The 16540-nt window shown below is 43.7% G+C and overlaps 1 protein-coding gene across 2 annotated transcripts in view; it reads left to right on the top strand.

The window, feature by feature from the left end:
* The window catches only part of ABCD4 (ATP binding cassette subfamily D member 4), a 118663-nt gene that overhangs the window by 36572 nt on the left and 65551 nt on the right, over positions 1-16540 (top strand). For both annotated transcript variants that reach the window (XM_030214733.1, XM_030214732.1), the window contains exons 5-8: positions 2297-2413; positions 5547-5672; positions 7455-7505; positions 7762-7856. In XM_030214733.1, the coding sequence (XP_030070593.1) occupies positions 2297-2413; positions 5547-5672; positions 7455-7505; positions 7762-7856 (389 nt within the window). The remainder of the gene's footprint in view (positions 1-2296; positions 2414-5546; positions 5673-7454; positions 7506-7761; positions 7857-16540) is intronic.

Genomic DNA, 16540 nt, shown 5'->3' on the forward strand with positions numbered 1-16540 from the left:
ACAAGTCCATAAACCACTACTAAATGGACTTGGGAAAAATCCACAATTTCGGGAATAACATGTATTGAATGTTTGTGCGTTTGGGAAGCTTGCCAGGTGCCCTTGGCCTGGATTGGCTGCTGTCGTAGACAGGATGCTGGGCTCGATGGACCCTTGGTCTTTTCCCAGTGTGGCATTACTTATGTATTTACTAGTAAAAGAGGCCCGTTTCTGTGCAAATGAAACGGGCGCTAGCAAGGTTTTCGTCGCCAACACCTCCCCCCTCCGTGCCCAACCCCTTCGTTGTTCTGCCATTGCTCCGCCCTCAACGTCATGACGTTTGACGCGAGGGCGGGGCCCGGAGCGATTTCCCAACACCCCCCTCCCGCCTCCCTCCCTGTCAACCCCTTCGTTGTTCTGCCATCAAGGTTTTCGTCGCCAACACCCCCCCTCCCTGCCTCCCTCCCTTCCTGCCTCCCTGCCAACCCTTTCGTTGTTGTGCCATTGCTCCGCCCTCAACGTCATGACGTTTGATGCAAGGGTGGGGCCCGGAGCGATTTATTTCATCCCCCCCCCCCCTAATTATTCTGTGTGCTGTTTTCAAGCCTTGCTAAGTAGATCAGGCTGCAGGGTGGCCTTGTGCAAGGACAGTCATGTGACCCCCACACTCCTTTTAACTAGACTGGACCCAAAAACATGTTTACACATTTAGTATGATTTGTTGGGCAAGTGATGGGAGAAGCGAAAGTGGACTCTTTTACTGAGACAGATGTGTGTGTGAATGAGAGACGGTTGTACAAGATCTCGGGGAGGGAGATGCATCACGAGTATTTTTGCTGAACAATGTTAACATCATGTCTAGGGCAAGATGCTGTACAAGACAGCTTAAAGAATTTATTGATTGTGAATTTTGTTACAAGTTTTTAGAAGGTAAGTACATGCATATAGAATGGTCCAATGTAATTAAGATAACTTTAATGGATATTTAGATTTATGTTAATCAAGATTTCCTGTGTTTCATACAGTTTGAGACCACATTATATCTAGATGGTGAAAAGGGGAAGTTGGGAACAGTCTGCTAGCTCAACCACAAGGCCAGCTGGTACTTACAGTTTGGATATATAATACAATAAAACTGCTGAAGTAGCATGAGAAGGGGGGCATGGAATTTGTGACAGAAAGTATAGTCGGAGAGAAATTTCTAGTAGGTGGATGAAGATAGCATGACTGTGACTCAGAGTCAGGCGGAGAGGCGTAACTGCTATTCTAAGAATTGGGGTATGAACTGATGATTGATAGGATAGAAGTCAAATGTGTTGGATTAGGAATGTAGGTGATTGGTTAGTGGGATGTGCTAAGATGGTAATTAGTTTCTGGATTATTGTATAACATCTACTAAATCAAATTGTATAAAAATGAGAGAAATCTATGTACAGGGAGGGGGGGGGGCTTCCTTGTTTCCAAGGCAGTGAACTGGCTTGGAGACAAAAGGGGTCTCTCTAATCATTTCTGTATTTCAGACTTGGCATTAGCCTCTGTTTGAGTTACTATTTACTTGTTGCCAGAATAAACTTTTCTTTTTATTTCACTTCTTAGTATGTAAGTATTATTTGTTTTATTAGCGTAAGAAACAAATCCAATAACTTGGGTATTCTAGCAGTAATCAGTTGGGGTTTTGCTAACGAGGGTGATTATTTAATGTGTGATAATCGTAAGCAGACCCCAACAGTATCATGGAATGTTGCTGCTCTTTGTGTTTCTGCCGGTACTTGGAGCTGGAAGGAAGCAGGATACTGGGCTAGGTTATGGCATAACGTACTTGTACAGCTTGGAAAGAAAGGGATTACCTATTGTTTCAGAAAAGGCTGAGGGTATTCCTTTTTCTGGATGTCTTTATCGGGTTATGATTGATTTTAGAATATAATTGTGGGGGAGGTAGGCAATATGTGATTTTATGTGTAGCTTTTGTAATATTTATTTAGATTTTGCTCACACCTTTTTCAGTAGTAGCTCAAGTACTCTGGATATTTCTCTGTCCCAGGAGGGCTCACAATCTAAGCTTGCACCTGAGGCAATGGAGGGTTAAATGACTTGCCCAAGATCACAAGGAGCAGCAGTGGGATTTGAACCGGCCACCTCTGGATTGCAAGACCGATGCTCTAACCACTAGGCCACTCCTACACTCCACATGTGCGCACACACATACACACACATGCATTCGAATCTGGTTATTGACAAAATTTTCTATCAGTCATGTATAAGATCTATATGAATTTCTTTTGATAGTTCTGTTTAATTTTGGCTTTATTTTGATTAGTGACCAGAGGATCAGCCAAGATGTAGAACGTTTCTGCAGACAGCTGAGTTCCATGACCAGTAAAGTGCTCATCTCACCCTTTACGCTTGCATACTACACCTACCAGTGCTTCACCAGGTACAGTTTCCTCAAGGAATGCATTACATCTTCCAGAGTCCCCTCCGGCATAGTTTACTATTTAATTCCACTTAGATTCAAAGCAAATTTGACTTGCTGTTGAAAAAGGCTCCTGAGAAACTGAGTGGCTGTGGGCCGCAACAAAGCAAGCAAATCTTTAGTGCGGATTAGGAAAGGGAGGAGCAAACGATTAGCTTTTAAAAAAGGGGTTTCTGCATGTAAAACCTGTTTATGCACATAAAAAGTATGTAAAGAAAGATTGCATGCGCTTGTCTGTGATCTGCCTGTAGCCTTTGGCAGGGGTGTAGTTTTTGCACGGAGAGTTGGCAGACTTGCAGTTTCCGCATGTATTCAATAATGGACACGTAGACTATCTTCAATGTTGCTGGGGCTGTTTCTGGGTATAATTTATTTAGTATATTTAGCTCTCTTCTTTCCAGTGGTAGTTGAAAGCAAGTAGAAGTTTATGGTATCTTTTTATTATTATTATTTATTCATTTGCTGCATTTGTATCCCACATTTTCCCACCTTTTTGCAGGCTCAATGTGGCACAAAGGTGCCTGTATTTTCTTAATAAAATGCCCTTAATACGCTGGAATATACGCGGGATGCAAAGAACAAATCATTAAGAAACTTCAAACTGCTCAAAACACAGCTGCCAGGCTTGTATTTGGAAAAACGAGATTCGAAAGCGCCAAACCCCTACGAGAAAAACTGCACTGGCTGCCAATCAAAGAACGCATTGGATTCAAATTCAGCACCCTGATTCATAAAATCATCTACGGAGATGCCCCGGGATATATGACAGACCTCATAGATCTACCAACAAGAAACACATCAATATCAACATGAAATTACCTAAATCTCCACTACCCAAGTTGCAAAGGACTCAAATACAAATCAACCTATGCATCCAGCTTTTCCTATATAGGCACACAAATATGGAATGCACTGCCAAATGTCGTGAAAACAACCAACCACCTAAACTTCTGGAAATGACTAAAGACTCACCTGTTCAAAAAGGCATACCCCAACGATCCAACTTAAAGACCTTAACCATACAACACAACGGAACCAAAACACGTACTGGACTTCAACCTAACTCTGCCCCCTCACAATTCCCAAATGTTTTTGTCACACATGATCTGTACTCTACAACAAAATCACTCCGTATTTGTTCACATCGTACTGGCGATCGCCTCTACGATACTATGTAGGCCACATTGAGCCTGCAAATAGGTGGGAAAATGTGGGATACAAATGTAACAAATAATAATATTAAACTCTGCAATTTGTTGCCAGAGAATGAGGTAAAAGCAGTTAGCTTGGCAGGACCTTAAAAAGGTTTTGCATAATTTCCTAAAAGAAAAGTCCATCAGCCATTATTAAGATGCACTTGGGAAAATTCACTGCTAATTTCTAGGATAAGCAGTATAAAATTAGTTTTACTCTTTTGGGATCTTGCCAGGTACTGTCCCAGGATGGCAATGCTTATGTTCTGGGGTTTTCAACCTAGTCTTCCTGTTATAAAATTATTCCATAGTGGTTGAATTAGTACATGTTCGAAGGTTGTGTTAATTCATCCTCTTTTTGAGAAGTAAAACAAAAAAAAATCCAATGGGGGTGGAAGACAGGGAAGTAAGAGGTAGAAAGGCAGTGGAGGTCATCTTTTGAAAAGATTGATCTGTTGCCTTTCTGTTAACAACAAGATCGTTCAGAGCAGCTTGTGAGATAAAGAGAATTCAGGACATAAAATATAATCTCCAATATGAGCAACCCATAAATAATAAGACAACAATTAGGGTTTATAATGACACTGATGAGGGAAATTAGCAGACAGGGCTAAAATGTTTTCATCTGTTGTGAGTTACTCTGTCCTTTGCTTTTACCTGCTCTAATTGAAAGTCCATCAACCCAGTATCCTGTTTCTAATCGTGGCCAATCCAGGTTACAAGTACCTGGCAAGATTCCAAAAAAGTACAAAACATTTTATGCTGCTTATCCTAGAAATAAGCAGTGGATTTTCCCCAAGTCCATTTTAATAATGGGTCTATGAACTTTTCCTTTAGGAAGCCATCCAAACTTTTTAAAACCCTGCTAAGCTAACTGCCTTTACCATATTCTCTGGCAACGAATTCCAGAGTTTAATTACACGTTGAGTGAAGAAAACTTTTCTCTGATTCGTTTTAAATTTACTACTTTGTAGCTTCATCGCATGCCCCCTAGTCATAGTATTTTTGGAAAGTGTAAACAGATGCTTCACATCTACCCTTTCCACTCCATTCATTATTTTATAGACCTCTATCATATCTCCCCTCAGTTGCCTTTTCTCCAAGCTGAAGAGCCCCAGCTGCTTTAGCCTTTCTTCATAGGGAAGTCATCCCATCCCCTTTATCATTTTCGTCGCCCTTCTCTGTACCTATTCTAAAGGAATATACTTCTTCAGACTGCCTCTGGTCAAAGTTGTGCATTATAATGAATGGTTTTATTCAGTGCACCATAGTGTGTGTGTGTGGGTGAGGGTATGGCTAGCGGTGTGGGTATGCGTATGTGTGTGAGTCTGGGGTGTCTGTATGGGATTGAGGGTATGGATATGAGTGAGGGAATGGGTGGTGTGAAGGAGTAGCCTGGTGGTTAGAGCAGGGTTCTGAGAACCTGGGAAGGAAGGGTTGGTATTGCACTGGGTGTGGATGTGTGAGTGTGGGTTGGGGGGTATGTGCGTGTGTTTATGGGTGTGTGTGCTGTGGTGGTGTAGGTGTGTGTATTGGTGTGTTTGTGTAGGTGGTGTGAAGGAGTAGCCTGCTACTTTTTCTGTCCCTAGTGGGCTCACAATCTAGGCAGTGGAGGGTTAAGTGACTTGCCCAGGGTCACAAGGAGCTGCAGTGAGAATCGAGCCCAGTTTCCCAGGTTCTCAGCCCACTGCACTAACAATTAGGCGACTCCTCCAGCCCCTCCTAGAGCAAGGGGCTGAGAACCTGGTTAGGTAGGGTTCATTTTCCAGTGATTCTCTTTGTGACCTAAGGTCAGATTTAGATTTTAAGCCCTTTGGAAATACTTATTCTTCTTGAATAGAATGAATTTCTGATGAAAAACATAAATAATAATGAGCTACGTGCTATTCTTTCTCCATCAGCACCGGTTGGCTGGGACCTGTCAGTATTTTTGGCTACTTTGTCATTGGGACTGCAGTTAATAAGGTCTTGATGGGACCCATCATTGCAACCCTGGTGCATCAGGAGAAGCTGGAAGGTGACTTCAGGTGAGTCCTTGTGTCTTACTGTGTAAGTAAAACCGAGAAGCCCAACAGACCAGATTGGTGTCAGTACCATGTACAAATGTATTTGTGACTCTCCAGACACCGTCTGCTTCATATAAATTCTGATTAGGTAGTTGTACTGTAGAATTCCTGTTTCTTTTCTGGATATATCTTTTACAGTTCACTAATATTTATCCCAGTAAATTGCTTAGATCAGTGGTTCCTGGTCCTGGTTTTCAGGATACCCACATGAGATACATTTGCATGCAGTGGAGGCAGTACATTCAGATCGCTGTCATGAATATTCATTGTGGATATCCTGAAAACGTGACTAGCTGGGAGGCCTCCAGGACCAGGTTTGGAAATCCCTGGTTTAGTCTGTTAGCCCTCAGTCTGCGACTGGTCAGTGATTCCGGCATGTTTTTGTGTTTAATCTCTAAGTGCATTTAGTAACCCTGTGGCATCCCTCCCCATGGTGTCCCTAGAAGCAGCTTGCAGGGTACAGAGATTGCTAATTCTTGATAGGAGCCTCCAGGTGTCCATAGGGTCAAAGCCAGTGCAAACCTTCAGCCTTACAGCCCTCCCCCACTTCAATTAACTTTCACACACCTAGCCTGCAGCCCCCACACGATTTTCCTAATTAAATTCAATAAACATTGATGATCACACTAATATGCTCTAAAATAGCAGGTTACAGTATGTGTTGATGTTTGAGTTTGTCTGGTTGTCAGGATGTATTGTTTTGCTTTTACTGCAGCTGCTGTCTACTCCGCAAGAAGCTGCTTCCCTAAGCGACATTCTTGCCTAATGGTTGGGCCAGCCTGTTACAGGATTAATCTTGCAGTGGGCATTACATAACATGAGGTGTAATTGTACAACGTTGTTACATAAGAATAGCCCTATTGGGTCAGACCAATGGTCCATCTAACCCCGTATCCTTCTTCCAACAGTGGCCAATCCAGGTCACAAGTACCTGACAAAAACCCAATTTCATGCTACTAATCCCAGGGCAAGCAGTGGCTTCCCCATGTCTGTCTCAATAGCAGACCTTTCTTCCAGGAACATGTCCAAACCTTTTTTAAACCCAGATAACGCTAATTGCTGTTACCATATCCTCAGACAGCGAGTTCCAGAGCTTCACTGTTCGTTGAGTGAAAAAATAATTCCTCCTAGTTGTTCTAATAAATAAATACAAGTATTTCCATGCAGTTTCATTGAGTGATCCCTTGTCTTTGTACTTTTTGACAGAGTGAAAAATCGATTCACTTTTACCCGTTCTACAGTGCTCAGGATTTTATAGACCTCAGTCTTATCCTCCTCTCATCTGTCTCTTTTCCAAGCTGAAGAGCCCTAACCTCTTTAGCCTTTCCTCATACGAGAGGAGTTCCATCCCCTTTATCATTTTGGTCACTCGTCTTTGAACCTTTTCTAATTCCGCTATATCTTTTTTGAGATAGGGCGACCAGAACTGAACGCAATATGAGGTCACACCATGGAGAGGTACAGAGGCATTATAATATTCTTGGTCTTAGTTACCATCCCTTTCTTACTCATTCCTAGCATACTGTTTGTTTTTTGGCCGCCACCGCACACTGGGCAGTAAATTTCAGTGTATTGTCTACAGTGACACCTAGATGTAATTCTTAGGTGCTGACTCCCAAGGTGGACCCTAGCATCAGGTAACTATGTCATAGGTATGGCTGGTTAGCTTAGGCATGTGTCTGCAGAATATGGTTATGTCACTGAGCTGCTGCTTTCTCAGTCTTCTACACTTTCACTGTACAGGTTCAAGCACATGCAAATTCGAGTGAACGCAGAGTCTGCAGCTTTCTACAGGTGAGATCTTTGAATTCTTTTCAGGACCTGTTTAGCATCTGCCCTCTGGAAATAATGTCACTGAAGGTGGATGTGATCAGTGTCTGTTAACTATGGGGGTCCTGTAACAGTAGGTAGGACTTGAATCTTGCTGTTATGATCTTTTGTGGTTTGGTGGCTCATGACTGGGCACGTTTATTACTTGGAAAGATGGTTAATACATTTGACAAATGAGTAAAGTAACCCTTGTTTCACCTGTTTCTTTATTTCATGGCAGAGCAGGGAGGGTGGAGTACTTGCGTACGAATCAGCGACTGGCATACCTGCTGCAGACACAGATGGAGCTGATCTACAAGGAATTGTGGTTGTATAGTGAGTAGAGTCCTTGTTGACCTATCTTTGTGTATACAGGAAAGTCGTGATCCAGATGGGACTTGCAAAACTCCTTCAGGACTTGAGAGGATTGCTTTTTCAAACTGAGCTAATATATAATTATTGGAGTTTGGAAAACAGATCCAGCTCATTCATTGTCTGCTTCTTATAACTTTCAGTAACTCAAGACTTCAAAACCATGGTTACGACCCTGCCCTCGTTAACTGTCATAAGCAGTAATTTTAGTTGTGACCCAGCATAAAGTTCTGAACTGAGCCAGGCACTGATCCCATCAATGACCTTTGCAACATCTTATCTCTAAAACCTTTGATACTGAACAGCTAAACTGAGAGGGATTATTGCTGATGGGGGAGGAAGACAGGGAGAACATGTGGCAGCCCCCTCCTAAAGACAGTGTATAGGTCAGTATTGAGCCAGTGACGGTATGTGTTTTTGTAAATGCTGACTGCTGCCAACTAATGAAAACCTGGATATTTACTGCCGGCCATATGCAGGTCAGTGGCAGTTCCCAGACGTTATACAGCTACGGCCAACATTCAGTGCTGTTTATATGGTCCTACTTGCCGAGTTAGCTGTTAGGCACCAGCACTGATTACCACTGGTGCCTGCATAACTCCTGAGTCCACCACCAAACCGCCCATTAGCCCCTGAACAGAGCCATGTCTGTGACGTCCAGGTAAAACCCCCTGAATTTCCCCTCCCATCAGTGTCTGAACAGAGCCGTGTCTGTGACATTAAGAAGGATATCCAGCAGCAATGTCTAGATAAAAACCCCTGAATATCCCCTCCTGTTTTGCTCAGATTCAATCAGGCAGGAGTCTGTTGTGTCTTGTTAAATCGTTTTGATATCAGCCCATAGTCTCAAGAACCTTGGGAATTCCATTGAAAATATTGACTATGAACATGCAAAGTCAGCATAGAGAGAGCTCTCCTAAAGAACCCATCTACGTAACTCTCAGTAATCAGCAGAGTCCATTCAGTCTGCCCAGCAAAGGCGAAGCTGCACCTGACACTCCCTGCAGGTTATAGTTAGTCATAACAGTGCACCTGTCCTGATGGAATATCACATTTTTAAGATTATACTAAATGTTTTAGCTTTTAAGCATGTTGCAGGTTTTTTTTTTGGCTGAACATTGTACCTGTGTTCTGTAAAATTAGGAACAATCAAATGAATAACAGTAGCAGGTTTCACATTGAACCGGATAGTGACAGTGTTAAGCAGTCATCTCGTTAACATTAACAAGTTAGCTGTAGGCCAGAGATAAACAGATGGATCAGTCATGCATGTGGGTGACACATCTCTTAAAGGCTGTTCTGAGTATGTCTGGAATTTCCTGCTCAGGTGGGGGGAAGAGGGGTTGGTGGTTGGAAGGCGAGGATAGTGCTGGGCAGACTTATACGGTCTGTGCCAGAGCCGGTGGTTGGGAGGCGGGGATAGTGCTGGGCAGACTTATACGGTCTGTGCCAGAGCCGGTGGTTGGGAGGCGGGGATAGTGCTGGGCAGACTTATACGGTCTGTGCCAGAGCCGGTGGTTGGGAGGCGAGGATAGTGCTGGGCAGACTTATACGGTCTGTGCCAGAGCCGGTGGTTGGGAGGCGAGGATAGTGGAGGGCAGACTTATACGGTCTGTGCCAGAGCCGGTGGTTGGGAGGCGAGGATAGTGCTGGGCAGACTTATACGGTCTGTGCCAGAGCCGGTGGTTGGGAGGCGAGGATAGTGCTGGGCAGACTTATACGGTCTGTGCCAGAGCCGGTGGTTGGGAGGCGGGGATAGTGCTGGGCAGACTTATACGGTCTGTGCCAGAGCCGGTGGTTGGGAGGCGAGGATAGTGCTGGGCAGACTTATACGGTCTGTGCCAGAGCCGGTGGTTGGAAGGCGAGGATAGTGCTGGGCAGACTTATACGGTCTGTGCCAGAGCCGGTGGTTGGGAGGCGAGGATAGTGCTGGGCAGACTTATACGGTCTGTGCCAGAGCCGGTGGTTGGGAGGCGAGGATAGTGCTGGGCAGACTTATACGGTCTGTGCCAGAGCCGGTGGTTGGGAGGCGGGGATAGTGCTGGGCAGACTTATACGGTCTGTGCCAGAGCCGGTGGTTGGAAGGCGAGGATAGTGCTGGGCAGACTTATACGGTCTGTGCCAGAGCCGGTGGTTGGGAGGCGGGGATAGTGCTGGGCAGACTTATACGGTCTGTGCCAGAGCCGGTGGTTGGGAGGCGGGGATAGTGCTGGGCAGACTTATACGGTCTGTGCCAGAGCCGGTGGTTGGGAGGCGGGGATAGTGCTGGGCAGACTTATACGGTCTGTGCCAGAGCCGGTGATGGGAGGCGGGACTGGTGGTTGGGAGACTTGTACGGTCTGTGCCCTGAATAAGGCAGGTACAAATCAAGGTAAGGTATACGCATATGTTTGTCTTGTTGGGCAGACTGGATGGACCGTGCAGGTCTTTTTCTGCCGTCATCTACTATGTTACTATGTTACATCTTATAGAGCCACTTCAGTGTCTCTTTCTCCATGACTGTAACAGATGCATCCTGCATCGCAGTTCTCTTTCAGGAAGTGGAGTATTAAACATTCAGAAAAAGGAGTCCCGTTGCCTAGCTGTGCTTTAAATTAAACGCCTTTGTTACACATATCAGCTCACAAGCATCAGACAGGAGCTCCCAGAGTAGAGAATGTTTTGTCAGCCCAAAACAAACATTTTGTATCCCTGATCACAGCTGCTTCCAGGTACATCAGACTTTGCTGGTTCTTAGACATTTAAACACCGTTCACTGAGGCGGAAATGTTCAAAACTCCAGTGCTGTACTGAACAGCGTCGGAAATTTACCACCACAGCAATGTGGGGAAGGAGATTCCTAATGCTCAAATTTAGGTGTGATGTTAGCATTGAGCATTGGGGACAAGTGCTGGAGGATTGTGCCTGGGCATGCGCTCAACAGCTGTGCATGCCCAGAAAGCCAGGGGAGGGAGGAGGAAGAGCTGCCCTATCGACTCTTGCCGCTTCCAGGGATTCCCATGTGGATAATTTTGTTTTGCAGAGCAGAGCAGAGCAGCCACAGGATCCGGGAGTCAGCAGTGTCAACATTTTTTGTACACTGCTAAACCACAGCTGCCATCAACACAGTCTCCCTATTCCTCCCCACAGCTCAGCACAACCCTAATGCCAGCTCTGAACTGGCGTAGGGTTTGTCATGGGAGGAGCATCCTTGTTTGGCATGCTGCCTGCTGAGTATTAGGGAGGAATGGGGGAGGCCTTCTTTTGCATACATTAGGATACTCATTGTGCCCAGAGCCAGCAAGCTTGTTGTTTGATGCACTCATCAGCTCTGAGCATTTGGCAGGAGCTAGTCCAGTGCTTATAGCCTCTGGTGCCCTCATTTGCTGTGGAGCATCGGGGTCCCAGCCCACAAGTTAACAACACAAAGGAGGCAAAACTAGAAAATTATATTACCATTCAGGCTGGTATGCTACCTTCACTCCTGTCAGGATTCTCCCTTCTTTGCTAGACAGAAGACATCTGATACAGTCTATAAATGCTCAAAGTGTAGCACAAGTCTAGAAACAGACAGTAAAGTTTGCTACAGCTTTACTAGCCAGAGTTCAGAGCTGAACTGGTTATCTCCCTGCACCAGGGTCTTCAGCCCCTAATCAGGGCTGCAAACAAATTCCCTGCAGTTTTCTTTCTTTGTAATCCACAGCACAGTTTCAAAAGCAAACATGCAGGATATCAACACCCTCTTCCTTCAGATAGCCTTGCACTGTACCCTTAAGTGCTTTTACTCTGCCAGGGCTCTGGGTACAGTTACATTTTAATTTGTTATTCTACCTGGCTATAAAACATGATCATAGCAGTATACAGTCAAAAACAAGTAATAAAAATAAACAACAAAAGAAGTACCATATGTGATAGGAAAGCTCAGTTATACGAAATCAGCCACACATGAAGCAAATTGTTTATCGTTTATTACTTTTCCTATACCGTGTCTAGTTGCAATTCAAATCAGAATGGTTTACATTATAATAAAGATTCTATAATGAAAGGAACTCCATAAAACTGTAGGATAGGTAACATTCACAGGCAGATAAGAATAAAATCAGTCAATCACTCTAATCATCCATACCAAGAGTTAATAATAAACATTCTAAAAAAGGACTAAATGAGTGCTATAATATGTGAATGTAATTCTCCCATCGTAGAGACCAATAGCAACGCACAGAGTCAAGGATCAAAGTGTATGAATGCTACTTGAAAGAAATATGATTTTAGAGTTGAATTAAACAAAGTATATACAGATGGAGAGAGGGATCTTGGGGTGATAGTATCTGAGGATCTGTGTGACAAGGCTTTGGCCGTAGCTAGAAGATTGCTAGGCTGTATCGAGAGAGGTGTGACCAGCAGAAGAAAAGAGGTTTTAATACCCCTGTATAAGACGTTGGTGAGGCCCCACCTGGAGTATTGTGTTCAGTTTTGGAGGCCGTATCTTGCTAAGGATGTAAAAAGAATTGAAGCGGTGCAAAGAAAAGCTACGAGAATGGTATGGGATTTGCGTTACAAGACGTATGAGGAGAGACTTGCTGACCTGAACATGTATACTCTGGAGGAAAGGAGAAACAGGGGTGATATGATACAGATGTTCAAATATTTGAAAGGTATTAATCCGCAAACAAACCTTTTCCGGAGAAGGCGGTAGAACAAGAGGACATGAAACAAGATTGAAGGGGGGGTAGACTCAAGAAAAATGTCAGGAAGTATTTTTTTCACAGAGACAGTGGTGGATACTTGGAATACCCTCCCGCGAGAGGTGGTGGAGATGAAAACAGTAACGGAATTCAAACATGTGTGGGATAAACATAAAGGAATCCTGTTCAGAAGAAAGGGATCCTCAGAAGCTTAGCCTAGATTGGGAGGCGGGGCTGGTGGTTGGGAGGCGGGGTTACTGCTGGGCAAGACTTCTATGGTCTGTGCCCTGAAAATGGCAGATACAAATCAAGGAAAGGTATACACAAAAAGTAGCACATATGAGTTTATCTTGTTGGGCAGACTGGATGGACCGTGCAGGTCCTTTTCTGTTGTCATCCACTATGTTACTATGTATGTATCTCTCCAAATGAATCGATTGGGGAAGAGTTTCAAAGGGCTGGTGCCAAAAAGTAAAATGCTGAATTTCTTGTAGATTCCCACCTGGCTTTGCAAGGAGGGGGAATGACCAATCTATTGTTGTTTAAAGAATGTAGGGTGTGAGTTGGAGTATTTGTAATAACTAGAGAGTTGCACAGGGACAGAAATCTAAGCCGTCCTCACTGGAATCTAACCCATTCCCATCCTTCCCTGTGGGGAATCTAAGCCATCCCTGCAGGAATCTAATCCACTCCCGCCTGTCCTTCTGCAAGTAATCTCCTCCATCCCAGCTCTCAGCCCTTGCCGTGCCCCCCCCCCTGCCCAAGAACACCAGATTCTATAATACTAGTAAAAGTAACATAAGTCATTTTTTCTTATACTCTGCTAAGACAGCAGATGTACAGATCAACACATGACCCAAAGCAGTCCACATTCCAAAACAAGTAAAGTTGGAAACAACACAGTTTATACCTAATTGTTCCACCACCCTTAGGATTCACCTTTGAGTTTAAAAAGCAAGCCATGTGCATTTAAGGACTGAATAAATGAATTAAAACAAAGTTTAAGCAAATGCACATAATATGTAATAGTAGCAATAATGAAACGTGATGGAATATTCACATAGCAAGCAGCCTCAGGTAACAGATGTATTTTCAATTGAACAACCAGCTAATAGTGTTTTGAACTGGACAATGTTGGCACATTTAGACTGACACTGGACAAAACTTCTGCATGAAGGAAGGCCTTCCCTAATTATTCAATACCTCTCTGTGAAAAAAGTAGTAATAAAAAAGGCAAGTGCATTTTTTATAATCTACCACTGCAATCCACAAAACAAAAGGAGCAAGTTCCCACATGCCATCTTTTTTCTTTTGATCTAGGCATAGGGAAAAAAAAAGATTTTAAATGCTCCCAGGTTTCAACTTAATGTTTAATGTGGGATATCAATAAGTAAATAGATGGATAGAAACTCTGAATGTTGAGCACCTGATTCTCATAACATGTCTGTTTTAGTGGCCCTTTACCAGGAGAAAAAAATCTCTGCACGAATATAACAGTGTTGAGTGTCCCTATAACCAGCCCCTTCAAATGGCACACTGATTATCATTTATAACAAATTCCTACTCTAGTTATAAAACGTTATTCCGTTATTATACTTCCTCTGTGTACATCTTTTATTAGAACCACCAGAGCCGGTGGTGGGTGGCAGGGATAGTGCTGGGCAGACTTATATGGTCTGTGCCAGAGCTGGTGGTTGGCAGGCGGGGTTGGTGGTTGGGAGGCGGGGATAGGGCTGGCCAGACTTATACGGTCTGTGCACTGAAGAGGACAGTACAAATAAAAAAAGTAGCACATATGAATTTATCTTCTTGGGCAGACTGGATGGACTGTGCAGGTCTTTTTCTGCCGTCATCTACTATGTTACTATGTTAGAATAGACTGAGTCTTCTGGACATTATCCAAATCTTTCTCCTGCTTGTCAACTTCAATTTCTTAACCTCAGAGTCAATAGTCTTCAGTCTTCCCTCTAAAGAGAATAATCCTTGCTCCAGTTTTTGAATCTGGGGGCACAAAGCCTTACCCAGGTTTGCAATCAGTGCCCACAGATTATCCAGAGTCACCTCAGATGATTTAACAAGTAAAAGAAGGACATTGTGGAGTAGATACCTGCTCTTGAACTGAAGAAACTACTTCTTGCTCACTTCCCACAGTATTCAGCTCACCCACAGGTAAAGATAATCCTGTACTTGCAGCTTGAGGGTCTAAGACAACCGGCATTCCCTGGTCCAGCACTGGATGGTTCAGAGCCTCTCAGTGCAGAGACTCCACTACACTTCCTGAAAGTGGAATCAGAGACACTAGCAATGGTGAACTGATGCCCTGCGGTTGTGGGGAAGGAGTTCTACAGTCCGGGCTCAAGATAACATCTAGCCCTAAGGGCACCATGGAGTCTCCATCAACCGCAGGCGTCTCAAGCAGGTCGCCTTCCGACCGACTCGGAATGGCAGGGCTCACCAGAAAGGAGTCGATAGTGCTGGTAACCTGCAAGGGTGGTTAAAGCGAGGCTCCAGCCGCCGACCTACCCCTGCACTTCAGCATTGCGAAAAAGCTCAGCGGAAGAGAGGAGAGACACAACACACGTCAGGTGCATAGAGCCATCTTGGATCTGCCCCTTTATTATTTTAGTCTCTCTTCATTGAACCTTTTCTAATTCTGCTATATGTTTTTTGAGATATGGTGACTAAAATTGCACGCAGTACTCAAGGTGAAGTTGCACCATGGAGCAACCTTGCCCAGAATATTGTGTTCAATTCTTGGCCAGCTGTGCTAACCATTTGTCACATAATAACATAGTAAATAACGGCAGATAAAGATCAGTCCAGTTTGCCCAGCAGTCACATTGATCATCAATTAATGATTAGAGCAACAATCCAACAGTATTCCTCCATTCTTTTCGCATCAAAAGACATTCCTTGGGGCAGAGGAAGTGACGTTGTGCCCCAGGATGGCCGCCTAGAGCAAGAGCTCTGGCTCTTCAAATATATGATCCGTCGCCATCATTGCGAGAAGAACTATGAGTTCACATTGTAAATAATGGCAGATAAAGACAAGTCCAGTTTGTCCAGGCTCCGTAGATGACATCACCCATATATGAGGCCTTATGTACCGACTAGGACATTACATTCATCTCAAAGTTTTCTCCTAATTCTAAATGGGATCAAATATGTATCAACATCCTTTTGTATTCTAGGGTATATGGGTCCTAAATTGTGGAATGAGATTCCATTGTAACAAAGACATATTATATCTTTTACTACTTTTAAGAAACAGTTGAAAACCTGGTGCTTTCAGAAATATTGTTCCTAAACATTTTTGCCTTAAATATTCAAAAGTATTATTGCTCTTAAATATTGATGCAGACGATTGTTGTTATAGTTGTATATTTAAAAAAAAATGTATTCATTTGTGATTTCAGGGCTGCATTTCGATTACAGTGTTAATTGTGATTAATTGTGCGATTAAAAGTATGTTTGTTTTTCCATTGCAGCTTCTTGTGACTCTGGGCAAGTTAAGTAGGGGTCCTTTTACAAAGTCATGGTAGGGCTAATGTGGCAATGGCACGTGGCAAATTGGCCCTACTACCGCAGGAGCCCGTGGTAGTTCCGGTGTGTACCGCGTGCCATTTCTGGCGTTCTGAATTTATTTTTATTTTTAAGCGTCAAGGGCTTACCTGGTGGTAATTGGTTTCTCAACAGTTTCCAACAATTCCACCAGACTAAAAAATATATAACCCAGCTAAAGAACTTTTTTTGTTATTTTTAAATAACAATAGTCTGGTGGAATTGTTGGAAACTGTTGATTTACCCACACCAGGTTGATTTCATTGAAACCCTTACATTTCTACTGGGTAATTGGTTACTGCCAAGTTAGCATGGGAGCCAAGGAAATGGCTACGTGGCAAGTGCTTAGCTTACCGCACGGCCATTTCCTTTAAAAAAAAAAAACAACAACAACAACTCCTTTTTACCCGCTGCGGTAGGAGG

The sequence above is a fragment of the Microcaecilia unicolor genome, chromosome 9 (genome assembly GCF_901765095.1).
Source record: "Microcaecilia unicolor chromosome 9, aMicUni1.1, whole genome shotgun sequence".
In the NCBI taxonomy this organism is placed as follows: Eukaryota; Metazoa; Chordata; class Amphibia; order Gymnophiona; family Siphonopidae; genus Microcaecilia; species Microcaecilia unicolor.